Below are 18,020 nucleotides of genomic sequence, written 5' to 3'. Positions count from 1 at the left end.
ACCAGGAGCTACCACCTGCCAGAGTACTCCATCTTGTGTGTGTACTTGTATTATGGAGTACATTTCCATCTGGATAATTTTATTCTAACCCACTACAGTGCAGTAATCATTTATTACCGAGGTGCCCCCGCCATCTTGAAATTCGACCACCATCTTGAAATCATGTAATAATGTAGCTAGAAAAGCGGGAAAAAATCCAAAATTCATTAAATAAATCACTCATTAACTTACATATTGATTCGATTCGCTCCAGTCCTTGGTTCGATCCCTGAATGATGCAAAACATTTAATTTTATATAAAAAATAATAATTTCAATAAACCATGTTCAAAATTCTTAAAGAGTCTTTAAATCCTCTACTGCCATCATCCTATCAGACATCGAGACCACCATATTGGAAATTCATAATTGTAATGCTAGAGATTCGTGAAAAAGTTCAAAATTCATTAAATAAATTTGTAATCTATATACTGATTGATTAAAACGACTAAGGTCCTTGGTTCGATCCCTGGCCGATACAAATCATCTTTAATTTTAAAAAAGTACCAGAAAAGTGTAAGGTTCGAGAAATAAAACACCTCAAAGTCTTTTACAAACATAATATTTATTACACAATTTCTATCCTACTACAGAATCACTTGCGAAAGCCAGCAATCTTATAAACATTTAGCCCTGCATAGACTTGCATCGACTACTTCTTAGCTCCAAATGGCTCCAAATGCTCCAAACGGCCTTCAAAAGGCTCCAAATGCTCCAATAACCACCAAATGCTTAACACAGCTCCAAACGGCCTCCAAATGCTTGACAGCTCCAAATGGCTCCAAATGCTCCAAACAGCTCCAAATGCTCCTAATGTCTCCAAATTGCTCCAAATGCTCCAAATGTCTCCAAATGCTCCAAATGCTCCAAACGGCTCCAAATGCTCCAAATGTCTCCAAAAGGCTCCAAATGCTTCAAAAGGCTCCAATTGCTCCAAATGGCTCCAAATGGCTCCAAATGCTCCAAACGGCTCCAAATGCTCCAAATGCTCCAAATGTCTCCAAATGCTCCAAATTGCTCCAAACGGCTCCAAATGCTCCAAATGTCTCCAAAAGGCTCCAAATGCTTCAAAAGGCTCCAATTGCTCCAAACGGTCTCCAAATGCTTGACAGCTCCAAATGCTCCAAATGGCTCCAAATGCTCCAAATGGCTCCAACAGCTCCAAAAGGCTCCAAATGCTTCAAAAGGCTCCAATTGTTCCAAGAGCTCCATCTTCAATTGATTCCAACTGATTCCAATTACTTTTCTTATCGAACTTGGCATGGTTACTAACATGTCTTTATTAGTATACATTTTGACTGGCAGTGGTAACGTATTTTGCACCTTTAAGTTATAAGTTTTATTTAGAAATCAGATTTCGATAAATGGTAGATACCATTTGGAAAGAAAATATATTAATTTATCTTCAAGTTTATACACATACATTTAATTTAAGCCATTATTGTATGTAGCCAGCTTCCCTCAGTTCTTTGAGTATGAAGGATATTTCTTTAATGTTCGAATAGTTTCCTGCACAAAGCGATCCATGTAGTAGTCGTAGCCTGTCAACCAATATGTTAGGATCTTCCCATGAGGTATAATCAAACTCTTCTGCTGCGTTCATCATCCTTGCATGTTTATAATAAATATTATTATCTCTGGTGTCTTTCGTTTTAACACCAACCTCAAGGTCACTTTCGTCATCGTGCCAGTGATTATCACAAGCTTGATCAGGATAATTTATTTTATTACGACGTTTCCATCGTTTTGGTCTCAAACCACCATCACAGTCTTCGCTCTTGCATGCTTTTGGTGCTTCAGCACAGTACTCAATCATGTCAGCCTTAGTTGTGTCAGCACAGTCTTCGTTCACGCCAGCTTCTGATGTGTCACCACAGTCTTCAATCATGTCAGCACCACAAACTTGATCAGGATAATTTATTTTATTACGTCGTTTCCATCGTTTTGGTCTCAGACCGCCATCACAGTCTTCGATCTTGCCTGCTTTAGGTGCTTCAGTACAGTTCTCAATCATGTCAGCCTTAGATGTGTCAGCACAGTCTTCGTTCACGCCAGCTTCTGATGTGTCACCACAGTCTTCAATCATGTCAGCACCACAAACTTGATCAGGATAATTTATTTTATTACGTCGTTTCCATCGTTTTGGTCTCAGACCGCCATCACAGTCTTCGATCTTGCCTGCTTTAGGTGCTTCAGTACAGTACTCAATCATGTCAGCCTCAGATGTGTCACCACAATCTTCAATCATGCACGCTTCAGATGATTCATCAAAGTCTTCGACCTTGTAAGCTTCAGATGGTTCTCCATCTTTCTCATTTTCATGGAGACGACTAGATATTGGAGTAAATATATTTTCATTTCTAATGTGGTTACAACTTCCTTCGTTTGTTTTAAATTTTAAATTATTATCTTGATCTAGATCAGTAATTTTAGCATTAGCTTTTTCGCCTTCGTTCCTCTTCCGCGATGTTGTAGCCCAGTCTTCGTTATCTTTATTCATCTTAATTGTACAGGTCTTGTAATGTCTATCCAAGTAATATCTTCTACCAAAGGATTTCTGACACTGACTGCAATGAAATGGTTTTTGACAAGGACCCAAATTACACTCGCTTCTCTCATGTCGTTTAGCATTCTTTCTCAAGGTAAACACCTTGCTACAGTATCTACAGTGATGACGTTTCGATACAGCGTCAGATCCTAAATCGGAATTCATATTAGTTACCGAGACTAATGCCAGATGCAAACTAAGAGTTTTAAATTAGATATATTACTTAAATAGAATTTTTTAATTATTTCATCAGCGAGAATTAATTTATCTCATTCAAAGGTACTTTTTGCAAGTAGTTCTGCTTTTCAACAACAGATGTCGCCACATGTTACTTGCAGGTAAATAATATTTAGTTCTTTTATGCGGGATGCGGGATGCTCACTAACGATCGAAATAGAACGATGGCTTCGATAGACTCCAAGGAGAAGGAAGTTCGTCCATCCTGTTAGTGCTTCTTAGATTTCTCAGAAATTATTTTACTGAGTAATGATAATTTTTTTTTTAATTTCCGCCTGATAAAAATATTACAAGTAATGATTGAGTAGCAGAAGTTCACTAATTATATGCAACCTTGAATAAAAAATGTCATGCTTCATTAAGTAAAAAAATCCTTCATGCAGAGATAAATTCCTCATCAGTAACCAGAAGCACTCGGAGAAAACCATCAGATGTCTAGTCAGGATTAATCAGAAGCACCCAGTGAAAACCATCAAAATATTGTCAAGAATAATCAGGAGCACACGGAGAAATCCATCAAAATATTGTCAAGAATAATCAGGAGCACACGGAGAAATCCACCAGAATACTGTCAAGAATAAACGGGAGCACACGGAGAAAACCGTCATAATATTGACAAGAATAATCGGAAGCACACGGAGAAAACCGCCACAAGTTTTCTTTGATATCATAAAATTTCAGGAAAAAATAATAATAAAAAATAAAAATAAATTAATAAAAAATTCAAAAAAATAAAATAAAAAATACATAAAATTCTGGCTTGTACTAGAACTATATCTTTGCTCAACAATGAGAAGTTCACAAGCTAGCAGAATCTGTTTATGTATTTTTTATTTTATTTTTTTGAATTTTTTATTAATTTATTTTTATTTTTTATTATTATTTTTTCCTGAAATTTTATGATATCAAAGAAAACTTGTGGCGGTTTTCTCCATGTGCTTCCGATTATTCTTGTCAATATTATGACGGTTTTCTCCGTGTGCTCCCGTTTATTCTTGACAGTATTCTGGTGGATTTCTCCGTGTGCTCCTGATTATTCTTGACAATATTTTGATGGATTTCTCCGTGTGCTCCTGATTATTCTTGACAATATTTTGATGGTTTTCACTGGGTGCTTCTGTTTAATCCTGACTAGACATCTGATGGTTTTCTCCGAGTGCTTCTGGTTACTGATGAGGAATTTATCTCTGCATGAAGGATTTTTTTACTTAATGAAGCATGACATTTTTTATTCAAGGTTGCATATAATTAGTGAACTTCTGCTACTCAATCATTACTTGTAATATTTTTATCAGGCGGAAATTAAAAAAAAATTATCATTACTCAGTAAAATAATTTCTGAGAAATCTAAGAAGCACTAACAGGATGGACGAACTTCCTTCTCCTTGGAGTCTATCGAAGCCATCGTTCTATTTCGATCGTTAGTGAGCATCCCGCATCCCGCATAAAAGAACTAAATATTATTTACCTGCAAGTAACATGTGGCGACATCTGTTGTTGAAAAGCAGAACTACTTGCAAAAAGTACCTTTGAATGAGATAAATTAATTCTCGCTGATGAAATAATTAAAAAATTCTATTTAAGTAATATATCTAATTTAAAACTCTTAGTTTGCATCTGGCATTAGTCTCGGTAACTAATATGAATTCCGATTTAGGATCTGACGCTGTATCGAAACGTCATCACTGTAGATACTGTAGCAAGGTGTTTACCTTGAGAAAGAATGCTAAACGACATGAGAGAAGCGAGTGTAATTTGGGTCCTTGTCAAAAACCATTTCATTGCAGTCAGTGTCAGAAATCCTTTGGTAGAAGATATTACTTGGATAGACATTACAAGACCTGTACAATTAAGATGAATAAAGATAACGAAGACTGGGCTACAACATCGCGGAAGAGGAACGAAGGCGAAAAAGCTAATGCTAAAATTACTGATCTAGATCAAGATAATAATTTAAAATTTAAAACAAACGAAGGAAGTTGTAACCACATTAGAAATGAAAATATATTTACTCCAATATCTAGTCGTCTCCATGAAAATGAGAAAGATGGAGAACCATCTGAAGCTTACAAGGTCGAAGACTTTGATGAATCATCTGAAGCGTGCATGATTGAAGATTGTGGTGACACATCTGAGGCTGACATGATTGAGTACTGTACTGAAGCACCTAAAGCAGGCAAGATCGAAGACTGTGATGGCGGTCTGAGACCAAAACGATGGAAACGACGTAATAAAATAAATTATCCTGATCAAGTTTGTGGTGCTGACATGATTGAAGACTGTGGTGACACATCAGAAGCTGGCGTGAACGAAGACTGTGCTGACACATCTAAGGCTGACATGATTGAGAACTGTACTGAAGCACCTAAAGCAGGCAAGATCGAAGACTGTGATGGCGGTCTGAGACCAAAACGATGGAAACGACGTAATAAAATAAATTATCCTGATCAAGTTTGTGGTGCTGACATGATTGAAGACTGTGCTGACACAACTAAGGCTGACATGATTGAGTACTGTGCTGAAGCACCAAAAGCATGCAAGAGCGAAGACTGTGATGGTGGTTTGAGACCAAAACGATGGAAACGTCGTAATAAAATAAATTATCCTGATCAAGCTTGTGATAATCACTGGCACGATGACGAAAGTGACCTTGAGGTTGGTGTTAAAACGAAAGACACCAGAGATAATAATATTTATTATAAACATGCAAGGATGATGAACGCAGCAGAAGAGTTTGATTATACCTCATGGGAAGATCCTAACATATTGGTTGACAGGCTACGACTACTACATGGATCGCTTTGTGCAGGAAACTATTCGAACATTAAAGAAATATCCTTCATACTCAAAGAACTGAGGGAAGCTGGCTACATACAATAATGGCTTAAATTAAATGTATGTGTATAAACTTGAAGATAAATTAATATATTTTCTTTCCAAATGGTATCTACCATTTATCGAAATCTGATTTCTAAATAAAACTTATAACTTAAAGGTGCAAAATACGTTACCACTGCCAGTCAAAATGTATACTAATAAAGACATGTTAGTAACCATGCCAAGTTCGATAAGAAAAGTAATTGGAATCAGTTGGAATCAATTGAAGATGGAGCTCTTGGAACAATTGGAGCCTTTTGAAGCATTTGGAGCCTTTTGGAGCTGTTGGAGCCATTTGGAGCCATTTGGAGCATTTGGAGCTGTCAAGCATTTGGAGGCCGTTTGGAGCAATTGGAGCCTTTTGAAGCATTTGGAGCCTTTTGGAGACATTTGGAGCATTTGGAGCCGTTTGGAGCAATTTGGAGCATTTGGAGACATTTGGAGCCGTTTGGAGCATTTGGAGCATTTGGAGCCGTTTGGAGCATTTGGAGCAATTGGAGCCTTTTGAAGCATTTGGAGCCTTTTGGAGACATTTGGAGCCGTTTGGAGCATTTGGAGACATTTGGAGCATTTGGAGCAATTTGGAGACATTAGGAGCATTTGGAGCTGTTTGGAGCATTTGGAGCCATTTGGAGCTGTCAAGCATTTGGAGGCCGTTTGGAGCATTTGGAGCCATTTGGAGCTGTGTTAAGCATTTGGTGGTTATTGGAGCATTTGGAGCCTTTTGAAGGCCGTTTGGAGCATTTGGAGCCATTTGGAGCTAAGAAGTAGTCGATGCAAGTCTATGCAGGGCTAAATGTTTATAAGATTGCTGGCTTTCGCAAGTGATTCTGTAGTAGGATAGAAATTGTGTAATAAATATTATGTTTGTAAAAGACTTTGAGGTGTTTTATTTCTCGAACCTTACACTTTTCTGGTACTTTTTTAAAATTAAAGATGATTTGTATCGGCCAGGGATCGAACCAAGGACCTTAGTCGTTTTAATCAATCAGTATATAGATTACAAATTTATTTAATGAATTTTGAACTTTTTCACGAATCTCTAGCATTACAATTATGAATTTCCAATATGGTGGTCTTGATGTCTGATAGGATGATGGCAGTAGAGGATTTAAAGACTCTTTAAGAATTTTGAACATGGTTTATTGAAATTATTATTTTTTATATAAAATTAAATGTTTTGCATCATTCAGGGATCGAACCAAGGACTGGAGCGAACCGAATCAATATGTAAGTTAATGAGTGATTTATTTAATGAATTTTGGATTTTTTCCCGCTTTTCTAGCTACATTATTACATGATTTCAAGATGGTGGTCGAATTTCAAGATGGCGGGGGCACCTCGGTAATAAATGATTACTGCACTGTAGTGGGTTAGAATAAAATTATCCAGATGGAAATGTACTCCATAATACAAGTACACACACAAGATGTAGTACTCTGGCAGGTGGTAGCTCCTGGTAGCATGTACTGAACATAAAATGTCGGATCCATGATGGTCGACAAGGACAAAGTCAAATTTCAAGGACAAAGTCAAATTTCAATGTCACGGTCAAATTTCAAGGTCAAGGTCAAATTTCAAGGTCAAGGTCAAAGTTCAAGGTCAAAGTTCAAGATCAAGGTCAAAGTTCAAGGTCAAGGTCAAAGTTCAATGTCAACAGTTGAGGACAAAGGTATGGTGACCAGATAATTATACTACATGTTATCGGCACACTCTAGCAGACGAAAACAAGATGGTGGTCTCCAGCGGATGAAGACAAGATGGCGGACATGATGCCATACCAGTTGATGATATATACCTTGGTACTGGTGGTGGTAGATCAGTCTAGGTAGCTTTCATGGAGGAAGGATCGACCGTTTACTCTCGCCGGGAATCGAACCAAGGACGTACATCGATATAATCAAACAGAATTCAAATACAATAATTTTTTGATGAATTTTGGAATTTTTTTCATTAAAATCGGATAATAAATAAAGATTTTCAAGATGGCGTCCAAATTTCAAGATGGAGGACATGACGTCATACTAAGTGAAGATATGTATACTTTGACATAAGTGGTGGGGGTCAGTCTGCCTGCGTTCACTGTGAGGGAAGGATCGGTAGCCATTTTTAATTTTTTTTGACCTCGTCGGGTTAGAACCGAGGACTCCGAACTCCGTGTCTAAAAAGTATGTTTTTTATAAATATTTTATGAAATTTATATTATTTAAATTTTTTTATAATTTTTTAAATTTTTTTTATTAAAATCGGATAATAAATAAAAAAGTTAAAGATGGCGGCCGTAACGGAAATTGCAACGGTAACGTCATCATCCAATATGGCGGACAACACAATGCCGGAATTTTCTAGAAAACAAAATGACGTCATCCAAAATGGCGGATCCAAGATGGCTGCCGTGATCTACTTGTCCCGTTACGTTATGTCACGTTACGTTGTGTCCCGTTACGCTGTGTCCCGTTACACTCATCCAAGATGGCCGCCGTGACGTCACAGATAGACGTGACATCAGAGATGTGGCTCGGCACCAAGCACCACAGCCAGAAGCCAGTTTCAGGACCGGCTATTATATACTACTGCCCATTATACTAGTATTACCAAAAAATGTTTCAGACAAAAGTTTTATGTAGATAAAAATTATAAGATTTACAAACAATAAGAACGGATTCGATGGTGTGCTTACTAATGGACTTATGAATTTATTTTCGTATTTTAACCCATTTTTAGAGGTTGTAGTGGTTGGTTGTATCATAAATTGTTTTAGAAAAACATTTTGAGTACTATTAGTAAGGTTTGCAAACTATTTGAACGGATTTGATGGTGTGCCTACTAACGGAGTTACGGATTTTTTTGTCCCTGTTTATTCCATCCTCTGCAGGAATGATGGGTCGTATAAAATTTATTTCAGGCGAAAGTTGTAGAAAATAATTTATTGTTTTACAGTATATTAGAATTGATTTAATAGTGTACATGGTACAGAATTTATGATTTTTTTACTATGTATACCCTTGTTTCTTTTTTAAATCTGTTTCTGCAGTTCGTTTTATCAAAAATTGTTTTAGACAAATGTTTTGGATAAAAATTATGCTATGTACAAATAGTCCCAAAAGATTCTATAGTGTGCCTACCCTCCAACCCTTGATTTTTCCACCTCTTGCAGTTATGGTTGAACGTATCAAAAATGTATTTAGACAAAAGTTTTTGTTTTAACTCCTACGAGGTATAATACGTTCAAACAGATGTGATATTCATCATATTATGGGAGATATAAGGATTTTTTTTTAAACCTTCCCCATTTCTACTCTTGTGTTCGAGTATTGCCGATTAACGAACTCGACCGAGATTTTCCATGATTATATTTTATGTATCAGTTTGGAAGTGATTTGTACTTTACGATGATTTTGGGATCTATGGACCATGAAACGAATAACTATATAAACTTTTTTCGGGAATTCGCACCATAGTAACGGCTGTATATGTAGTATTTCTACGAAGTATACCTAAAAACAAATGAAGACAACAATGGGTGCATCCGCTTGTAAGTCATCGACTTTTTAAAATATTTTGATAAATGAAATTTTCTGCTTTTCTTTTTCTTAGCTTCTACACCCAGGTCATCCCAGTTTGTGATAACACTCTTCACATACATCTGCCCACAACTTCGATTTCAAGTTTCTCTCGCTTTAATTTTTTAATGAGGAACTATAGAGTGTGTGTCGTTTTTATACCTTTGAATTTTATCAGTTCCGATTCTACATTGAGTGTTGAATGCCGTGTCGATAGCATGAACACACTGCTCTGGCATGTTGGTTCGCTGAAGTTGCTGCTACAGTCAAGTCGTCCGAGTGTTTCATTGTCCTTGGCGATCGCTCAGCGACTGTTTAGACGCGGCGACTCGCGACAGAAATGGTACCAGTTGCGTCTTTTTAGTCGCGACGATAAAAAAATCGTCGCTCGTGTGCATGGATCAATATAAAGCATTGGTTCCATCAAGAGTGACTTTTATGTCGCTGCAACAGTGCGACAAAGTCGCCCGTGTGTAGGGGCCCTTATAACCGAGAGATAACTATTAAAACAAATAATAATCTTAGAAAAAATTGTTTGAAATTACAGAGTTTAGATTTATTGTTGTTTTTTAATATTGAATGGAAGCACTACTAATTACATTAAATAACGTTTATCTTTTTTTATTGTCACAGAATTAGGCAAGAAAATGTAAATAATATTAGTTTTTCGTGATTCTGTGCTGCGACTTCCTACTAAGCAAGCAAAGGAAGAAAAAAAAAAGCTAGTTAATAATTTTTGACGTGATAACGTATTATAAATCGATGATCATCGGCTGCACGCACGAAAAATCATGACTCATTGTCACGTTCCGCCTGAGCCGAGCGTGCAAGCGAGACGCGGAACACGCGAAAGAGAGGCACGATCGGCCTAAGCGTTCGGCTTGTGACGCGTCTATCTCCCTTCCACTCCATCGGCCGATGCGTCCGAGTAGAATAGAGACAGCGGCAGCACACAACCTACACGTGAACTGTTTTGTCAACTGTTCATAAAGTGAAGTGAAAAGTGAATGTGGTTTCCATTGTTTATTACAACAATAATTGCGGCAAAAAAGGTAATTAATTATTGCATTTTAAGAATTTGATTAGCGATATAATCTCATATTGTTGTTCTTTGATTATTAAAAAAAAGTAGCATCGGTCGGCGAGTGCAGTAATAATAGGTTATGTTACATTTTTGACTAAAAAATTATCATCTCATATAAACGATCGTATAAAAAGTCAAATGATCGTGAGTAGCTATTAATGTAAGATTAAAAATTAATGTTTAACCTCACACATGTCATATAAATGTGTCTAAAATGACAAGTTAAACCGGCCAACCACCGTGCGAGAAAATCTTCTATAATATCAAACAGGTCAATGCAGGCTTTTTAAAAGCAGCAATTTAAGAAATTTGATTTATTTGTCAAATTTCGTCCTTTCAAATTAACAATTTATTGACATTGATTTGATTTAAATTTATTTCTATAACTAATTGTTCGTGATTTATTTAAATAATTTTTTAAAATTAAATTTGCAAAAACTGTAAATAATATTTGAAAATTAAAAAGTATGAAATTTTTCATCAATGTTTTCTAATGGTGTCATCACGTAAAATTATCGTCCGTAAACTGACTTTACAGACAAACCCACTCCCCTTTTTTTATTTAACGTCTTGCATAATTGGGAATCATCTTATATTCAGGGTCGACTTATTTTCGGGTGTATACGCTAATAAGCCCATAAAAGGCTATTTTAACTTTTTTACCTATTAAAAAGTAGACAAAACTATATACAATACAGAGAAGAAAAAAATGTCTACAAAGGAAATTACTGAAAATAGTTTAGTTTAATTTTTGTCCCAATATATAACAATCAATAATGATTCACAAATAAAAGATTTTTCAATCATATACAAATAAAACATGTTAAAAGACTTAGGACTCAGTAATTTTAATTATTTATATTCCAAGAAAAGCGCATCATTATATATTTATATTTGTCTTTAAAATTGAACAGTATTTATATAATAAATAGTATTTGAGTACTTATTTAAAACATTATTTTTCTACTTGCTTACAATCCCACAAGAAAACGACGAATAAACTCCACACAACATTTATATGTATAAGAAAAGATTTTTTTATTGTTTCCCCTCCCTTTTAAATAGACCAACGTAGAGTAAAGACTGTTCAACATATATGTTTTACGCATATTTCGTAAATAGCTTACCTGATAAAAATATATTCGAGTGTTATTGGGGGGGGGGGGGGGGTGAGGTAGGGGCGATCGCCTCTCCCACAGGACCGCCACTGCGTGTGAACGGCCTGGAGTGTGAAAGGGTGAGCACGTGTTAGGCAGAGCTTTTTACAAGTAGTTGATCATTGTGGTTACTCATGTCAACGAACGGAAAAAACCGAGTATAGTGAGTAAGGTCTTCTGATCCCTCGTGGCAGATAGTTTAGGACGTGATCCGCAAAGGATTAATGGACGAAAAACTCTGTAAGCCCTATTGATACTAGTCGACAGTTTTATCTGTCCGTTTTTTAGTTTGTGATGAGGGTCAAATGGGCATATGTACATTAACAACGCGTTCAGGCTGCAGCAGTAGGGTAGTTTATGGTGATGATTACTAAGGTCAGATGGCTGACTTTGAAGCAAAACAAACAATATTTTACTGTTTATTTAATAGCCTAAGTACTTTTTATTTAGAGGGTATCACACATATTCTAAAAACAATTCGAGGTATTTTTTTTTTTACAAATAAAATGAAGAAATATTCCTTGTTTATACTTGCACGTGAGTGCTTTAAATTACTGACTAAACAATTGAAATAGTTGAGCATTGGTTTTAACTTTTACTTTCATGTAAAAACTTAACTGAAGGTGATTGAAAAAAATAATCACAGCTACATCTCGCTTCAATCACGCTTATAAAACGCCACGTGGAGCCCGCTCAAAGGAGCTAGGCCTGACAAGTTCTTTGCACCGCCCGCATCTTATTTATTGTCCATACTTTTGTTTCACGTAAACGTTGCATTAAAATTCGGCCTTGAAAATTTACTCCCGTCGTGCCCAAAGATGTTTCACTTCAAAAATGTATTATTCAAAACATTTTGTGCTTCATGGATTCCAAGCAATCATTCTATTATGATATTATGATGTAATGCCAATAAATTAGCATTTGCATTGTTAATAGAGAGTTTTTTCCATGTGGATTTGTTTACTTACGTTTATTGCATGTAAACCCTATACTCGTTAATAAAACACTATTTTTTTGTTATTCTGAATGTGAGTAAATTTTTTGGGACAACCTGTAGTTATGGCGTAGTAACCTAGGCATGTACAGTTATGTAAGGAAAAACCGAGTCAGTACTCAGCGGGTAATCGAATGGAGTAAATATTTCTTTGGCGTCTACTCGCGACTGTGCAAGCGGTCGTCAAGGGAGATGGGGAGGGCCGCCTAGAGGCACGCGTGCGGTGCGCGCAGCTTAGAAGAAAGTGCTCACGATCTGCTCGAGATACCCGAGTGGTGTCTGTTTACGAAAAGTATTCAAGAATGCGCTGTGGGAGGATGAGTAGTTCTATTTTCATTTTTATTTTTTTAACTAACTTTATATTTAGGAGAGAGAGGGCTAAAACGCGTGTTAAACATGAAACGCTGGGTACAGATTCTTGAAAGCACTCAAGGGCCTTGTCTTACACCTTTATCTTCATTTTTTCGCCATCTATGTTTACCCCTCAAATTTCATAGTTGAATCAGTCTATTGAAAAAGGCCACATCACCACTTTTTTTTTACCAACTCACTTCGTTGTACGAATGCACTCTAGCGACGCTAAATCACGTTCCTTGTGGAAAAATGAAAATCTGTATGGCATCTTTAGCGCTCAAATATGCAGCAGCCATATCACAGTGAATTGGAAACTGTCTTTTGATCTCCTGACGAATGTCACTTAAGGGGATTCGCTACTGAAAATGTTAACTTTTTTATTTATCTTGTGAGGCATTCAGATATATTTTTTTCCCTTTTAAGTGTATAAAAAACATATACACAAAATAAGAAAAAAATTAAAATGTGTACGGTGAAGGCTTTTTTTGTAAATTTTATGTAATATATATGTAATGTACAAAATGTTATATAACTCTGGAACTATTTATTAGATTTTCATGAACCAAGTGTAATTTTGCAGCTGATGATGTCCTCTTAATTATTAGATAGATTCATAATTTTACTTTTAAAAACGTGGATATAATACAAATATAACGATTTGTTTTTATTATAATAAATATTTACATTAACAAAAAAAATTAAATCTCAATTTATACAAAAGTTACATTCATAAATCTACCTAAATACTTAGTTCAAATACTGAAGAATGCACTGTAAAATTTTAATCCCCGTGCAACAATTACTTTTTGAGTTATATCAATTCAAAATTTTAAAAACACAAAATATATGATTTGCAGGAATCACCTGTTGAAAGTTATAGTACCTAACATTTTGCACAAATTCAGTTCAATAGGCCAACAAACTTTTGTTTTTATAACTCTGCTTTTGTTAGTTTATGAGCCTGATTTATTTTACATAATAAAATTCTTATAAGAGTTTCTTGCACATTATTTTTTTTGTATATTTTTATAAAAAAATGACATAACTTACTCCGAAAAATGAAAATTGATAGAAAGTTTGTTTGGAAAGAAATAAGTTTTGCAACGGCTTCAAAATTCACCAGCACCATAAGTTAGGCCCTCCTGTTGTATTTTTCTTTCTTCTTCTTGAAGTTGTGCTTGTCTAAATTTCTTTTTGTATTCTGAATATTTTTTGTGTTTTCGGACCCTAGCAAGGCAGAGTCGTTTCCGATCAAAGCTTCTTGCAATTTTTTCTGTCTGTGGTCCTGGACTAATGCCACCTTCCTTTTGAAAAACAGACACAGACTTCATGCATCCAGTGTTATATTGACAAATGCCCTCACTGACTCCAATTTCCAATTTCTTCTTTGAAGCAAAAGTGGTTTTTGAGCATTTCGACCATACAACACCGTGGAGTGATTCATTTGCATTTTGTGTTTTTCCTGTTACACACTTTCTTAGTAAGTCATCTGAAGATAACCTTTCATACAGGGGAAGTATTTTATCAAATACTTTGTCACTAATAGGTGTTCTAATCATTTGGTTATGTGGTCTAGGTTTTTCCATTTTTGCTAATGCTCTGTTGAAGAAACACCAAGAATTCTTTCCTTCGGGACATTTCTGATGTTGGGGATTTTGGTCTGTTGAGTTACAGTGATGTAATGTAGCAAAAATTGCACCTTTCATCTTTTTAGTATCTCCTAGATTGTTCTGGATAGCATTTCTATAGTATCCTGTAAGTTTGTCTATAGTTGTAGCCTTCAAACTTCCATGTTTTCTCCCTCCAAGTGGATCACCTTTCCCTGTGTTCTCGGAGACTATTTTTCTGAGGCCTGTTCCTAACCTTTTAGCCACATGATTCAAGCATTCAACTTTTTCTATTGCTAAGTCCCCGTAAGGCTTTATAGAACTCAAGTGAGCAAATGTTTTCGAATCCCCATCTGATACCAAGGTAGTGTACCGAAAACAATGTTCCTCTGACCTTTTCCAAAGCCGTTCCGCTGCAATAACCTCCATCATTGGAGAGGACCCTTCATAATTTTGTTGACAATCTGTTATTTTATGACTGTCAAACCAGTTCTGAAATTCTGCAGAGTCTTTTCCCATCTGGATTTTCATCTTCTCACATACCCTACAGTATTTCGAAAGAACCTCATAATCAATAACAAGTCCTGTTAGAACTTCCACGCAACAGCCAATCCCATTTTTTGACGTGAATCATCTCTTTTGCCAACTTCCGTCATACATTACGCTTATATTGAAGGGACCTTCATCATCCATTGACCTGCCATCAAGTTGACAATATGCTTTACGAACTTCAATTCGAGCAGCTTCTAAATTTTTCTTGGCAGCTTCAATGTAAATTGTGTTCAGTTTTCCAATGTGCCAACTGTAGGCTTTACTTTGCAGTGTTTTCATGTTTAGGTACATTCCAAATGTTTCTAATGCTCTATGACCCTTGCCAATTGATGAGAAAGCCTGTACCATTTGACGATTGACATCATAGGGAGGTCGAGATGAATCAGATTGAGATAGGTTTGACCGTTTCGATGTTACGAAACTTGTCTCATAGGAACATGTAAAACATTCTATTTTCAAAATAGATGCAAACCCTTTAGAAGATGTAGTAGATGAAGTACTAACCTTCAAGTTCTTATTGAAACACTCTGGGCAAGGAAACAAAGAGATAAAACCAACAAGAAGATTCTTATCAACCAACAAGTAACTAGCTGCTGACTCGTCGATTTCCACCTGTTCACCATAGTTATTGTACAAAGCAAACCCGGTTACAGGGTCTGGTACAGTACCCTCACTTGATACACTTAGACTAGGTTCACTTCTTCGAGAAAAATCTTGATTGTTTGAAGGTATAGGTAACCTAACCTCACTTTGTACTTCATCAATGTTTTGGTTGGAACTCACCTCGCTGACATCCTTTTTATATCGCTTATTTATATTACTTGAATTCCTTTGTTTGATGTTTTGCCTTTTTTTCGATTGTCTGCCCATAATTATAACATCTAACTTTACAAACTCACTGTTTTATTCAACATCAGAGAGCACAACTATATAAAATAGAATCATAGAGTAAACAAGTCAGCTGATTATTTACTTCTTCTTTTCCATGAATCTTATTGCTCTGATAACTATATAAGTAGACAGTTGTTAGTTCATAAACATGAAATTAGCATGTTTCATAAGAATTTAGGTCTATCTTGTGAACATTTTTGAATAAATGCAATTTACTTGTGAAATTCGTACTTTGGGATTATGTAGTGTTGTAAAAAAGTAATAAATTTGACTCTTACAATGTTAGGATATATTTTTTAAACATAATTACCTTGTTAATTACATTCCATAAAAGTTAAAAAAAATTATTTCAAAAAATTGAAAATTTACAAATTTTTTATTATTTTCAGTAGCGAATCCCCTTAAAGGAGATGTGACTGATGCAGTAGTCGCATGCACGGCGAGAAGACTGGGGAGAGACCGCGCGGCGCACCCCTGACTTGGGCCGCTGTTGCCCGCGGGCCGCGTGGGCCGCGGTGGTCGCCGCCGGGGGATGGGCGCGCGGGTTATCTCAGCCGGGAGATGGACCCCGCAGTCGCGCCATGAAGCCCGTGTCGTCGCACCACCACCGCTACCAGCCGCTCCGCGCCCGGGAGGTACGGCACACCTGCGGCGGCAACCACGACATTACAGTTGTATTACAAGTCCTTAGAGTACTTTTAAAAATCTGTACCGGATGGCGCAACAACAGGGGGGGGGGGGAAGGGTATTTTCCCCCCCTCCCCCTCTGAAACCTTGAAGTGGGGGCAAACGGGGAAAAGAAAGTGCTGTGTAATCAATTTTTAGATAATAAAACTGCTTAAAAAGCACCATTTTCCACCTTGAAATACAATTTTTCCCAGGGGAGGACCCCCGGACCCGCTTCAATAGGATGGATCGATGATTATTTATAAAAAGGTATATTGCCCCCCGCTTGGAAATTTAGTTGTTGCGCCCCTGCGGATGATTCGTGCTTAAATATTACTCTGAAAACACGTATTTTAGCCGTTTCCACTCTTATATAAATACTGTTTAAAAAAGAAATATGGAAACGGAACTACTCATCCGCCCCCTCAGCATTCGGATATCGTGGGCAGTTTTTAAATAGTGTTTTTTTTTCTCTAAAGTTCTGCACACCGTATGTAGGCTATGCCCAGGTAGGTGGAGCCCTCAAGCCAGTCAAGGTAACTTAAGACTTAACACCTTAAATTTTTTTAACAAAGGTCGGATAAATTACAATGCCCATGTAAGTGGTAGAAGCGCTGTGCGAGTCCTGGAATTAGTCGGGAGCGTTCTGAGTGGAAGTTTTGGCCTGTATTTGTATTGAAATATTTCTTCTTGTGTTACTTCTAAACAATATTTGCAGCCTAATATTATCTTACAGGTGCATGTGCTCTTCAACTTGGCGTACAGCCAGATAATCAGGCATTTACGGTGATCTGGCACTTGCAATCTCCAACATACTAGATTATCGGAACTATACTCTACCTTCAATACGGAGCGTTCACCAGAAACTCGAAATATGTACATTTTAGTCGTCGTCGGAAAGTAACCATGTAGCCATTTACATTTAAACTCTGTCGAAATCTAAATGCTTGGAATCCCGAAGATTAAAGTTCGAAGCAAGCTTTGGATAATATTTCAAAAATCCAAGTCTGGTAAATATAGACTAGTTCAGAAATTTTAAAGTAGCCAGGAAATATCTGGACATGAAAAAAAACACCTAAGTTTGAATACTTGTATCTAAAATAAGTTGTTAGTATTAAATTTTTTTAACTGCGACAAGAAGTTTTTTTTTACTAGTAAGCCTATTTTTTCCCGAAACAATTTCTTTTTGGAGTAATTTCATTTCATTTATTCATTTTTCTTTCTACTGAAAAAAGTTTTTCATTTTCTACTCGTTACTTATGTTTTTAAAAGTGTTGCTGGATTTACTGTCAGCTTACATAAATTTCTGTTTCACTGTCCACAGGTAAATTGTTGGCATTGAAAGAAAACTTTGGCCTAAATTCACAATTTTGAAAAATGATTATCCAGAAACTTAAATTTATTGTTCAAAAAAGTGCTATTAATTGTAAACTATTTTAATCAATGATATTT

General features: G+C 36.3%; 1 protein-coding gene across 6 annotated transcripts in view; it reads left to right on the top strand.

Annotated features, from left to right (window-relative positions):
- The window catches only part of LOC134543716 (band 3 anion transport protein), a 337,233-nt gene that overhangs the window by 190,285 nt on the left and 128,928 nt on the right, over positions 1 to 18,020 (top strand). The window contains exon 2 of one of the 6 annotated variants that reach the window (XM_063388402.1): positions 16,328 to 16,537. The exons of 4 other annotated variants lie outside the window; for them this stretch is intronic. In XM_063388402.1, coding sequence (XP_063244472.1) covers positions 16,484 to 16,537 — 54 coding nt within the window. In that variant the 5' untranslated portion in view covers positions 16,328 to 16,483. Of the gene's footprint in view, positions 1 to 16,291; positions 16,538 to 18,020 lie in introns of all 6 variants that reach the window. One more of the 6 variants, XM_063388403.1, reaches the window with a different exon arrangement.

This window comes from Bacillus rossius, chromosome 1, assembly GCF_032445375.1.
Source record: "Bacillus rossius redtenbacheri isolate Brsri chromosome 1, Brsri_v3, whole genome shotgun sequence".
NCBI classification, from domain to species: domain Eukaryota; kingdom Metazoa; phylum Arthropoda; class Insecta; order Phasmatodea; family Bacillidae; genus Bacillus; species Bacillus rossius.
The sequence above is the reverse complement of the archived record's forward strand: the minus strand, read 5'-3'. Positions and strand labels throughout refer to the sequence as shown.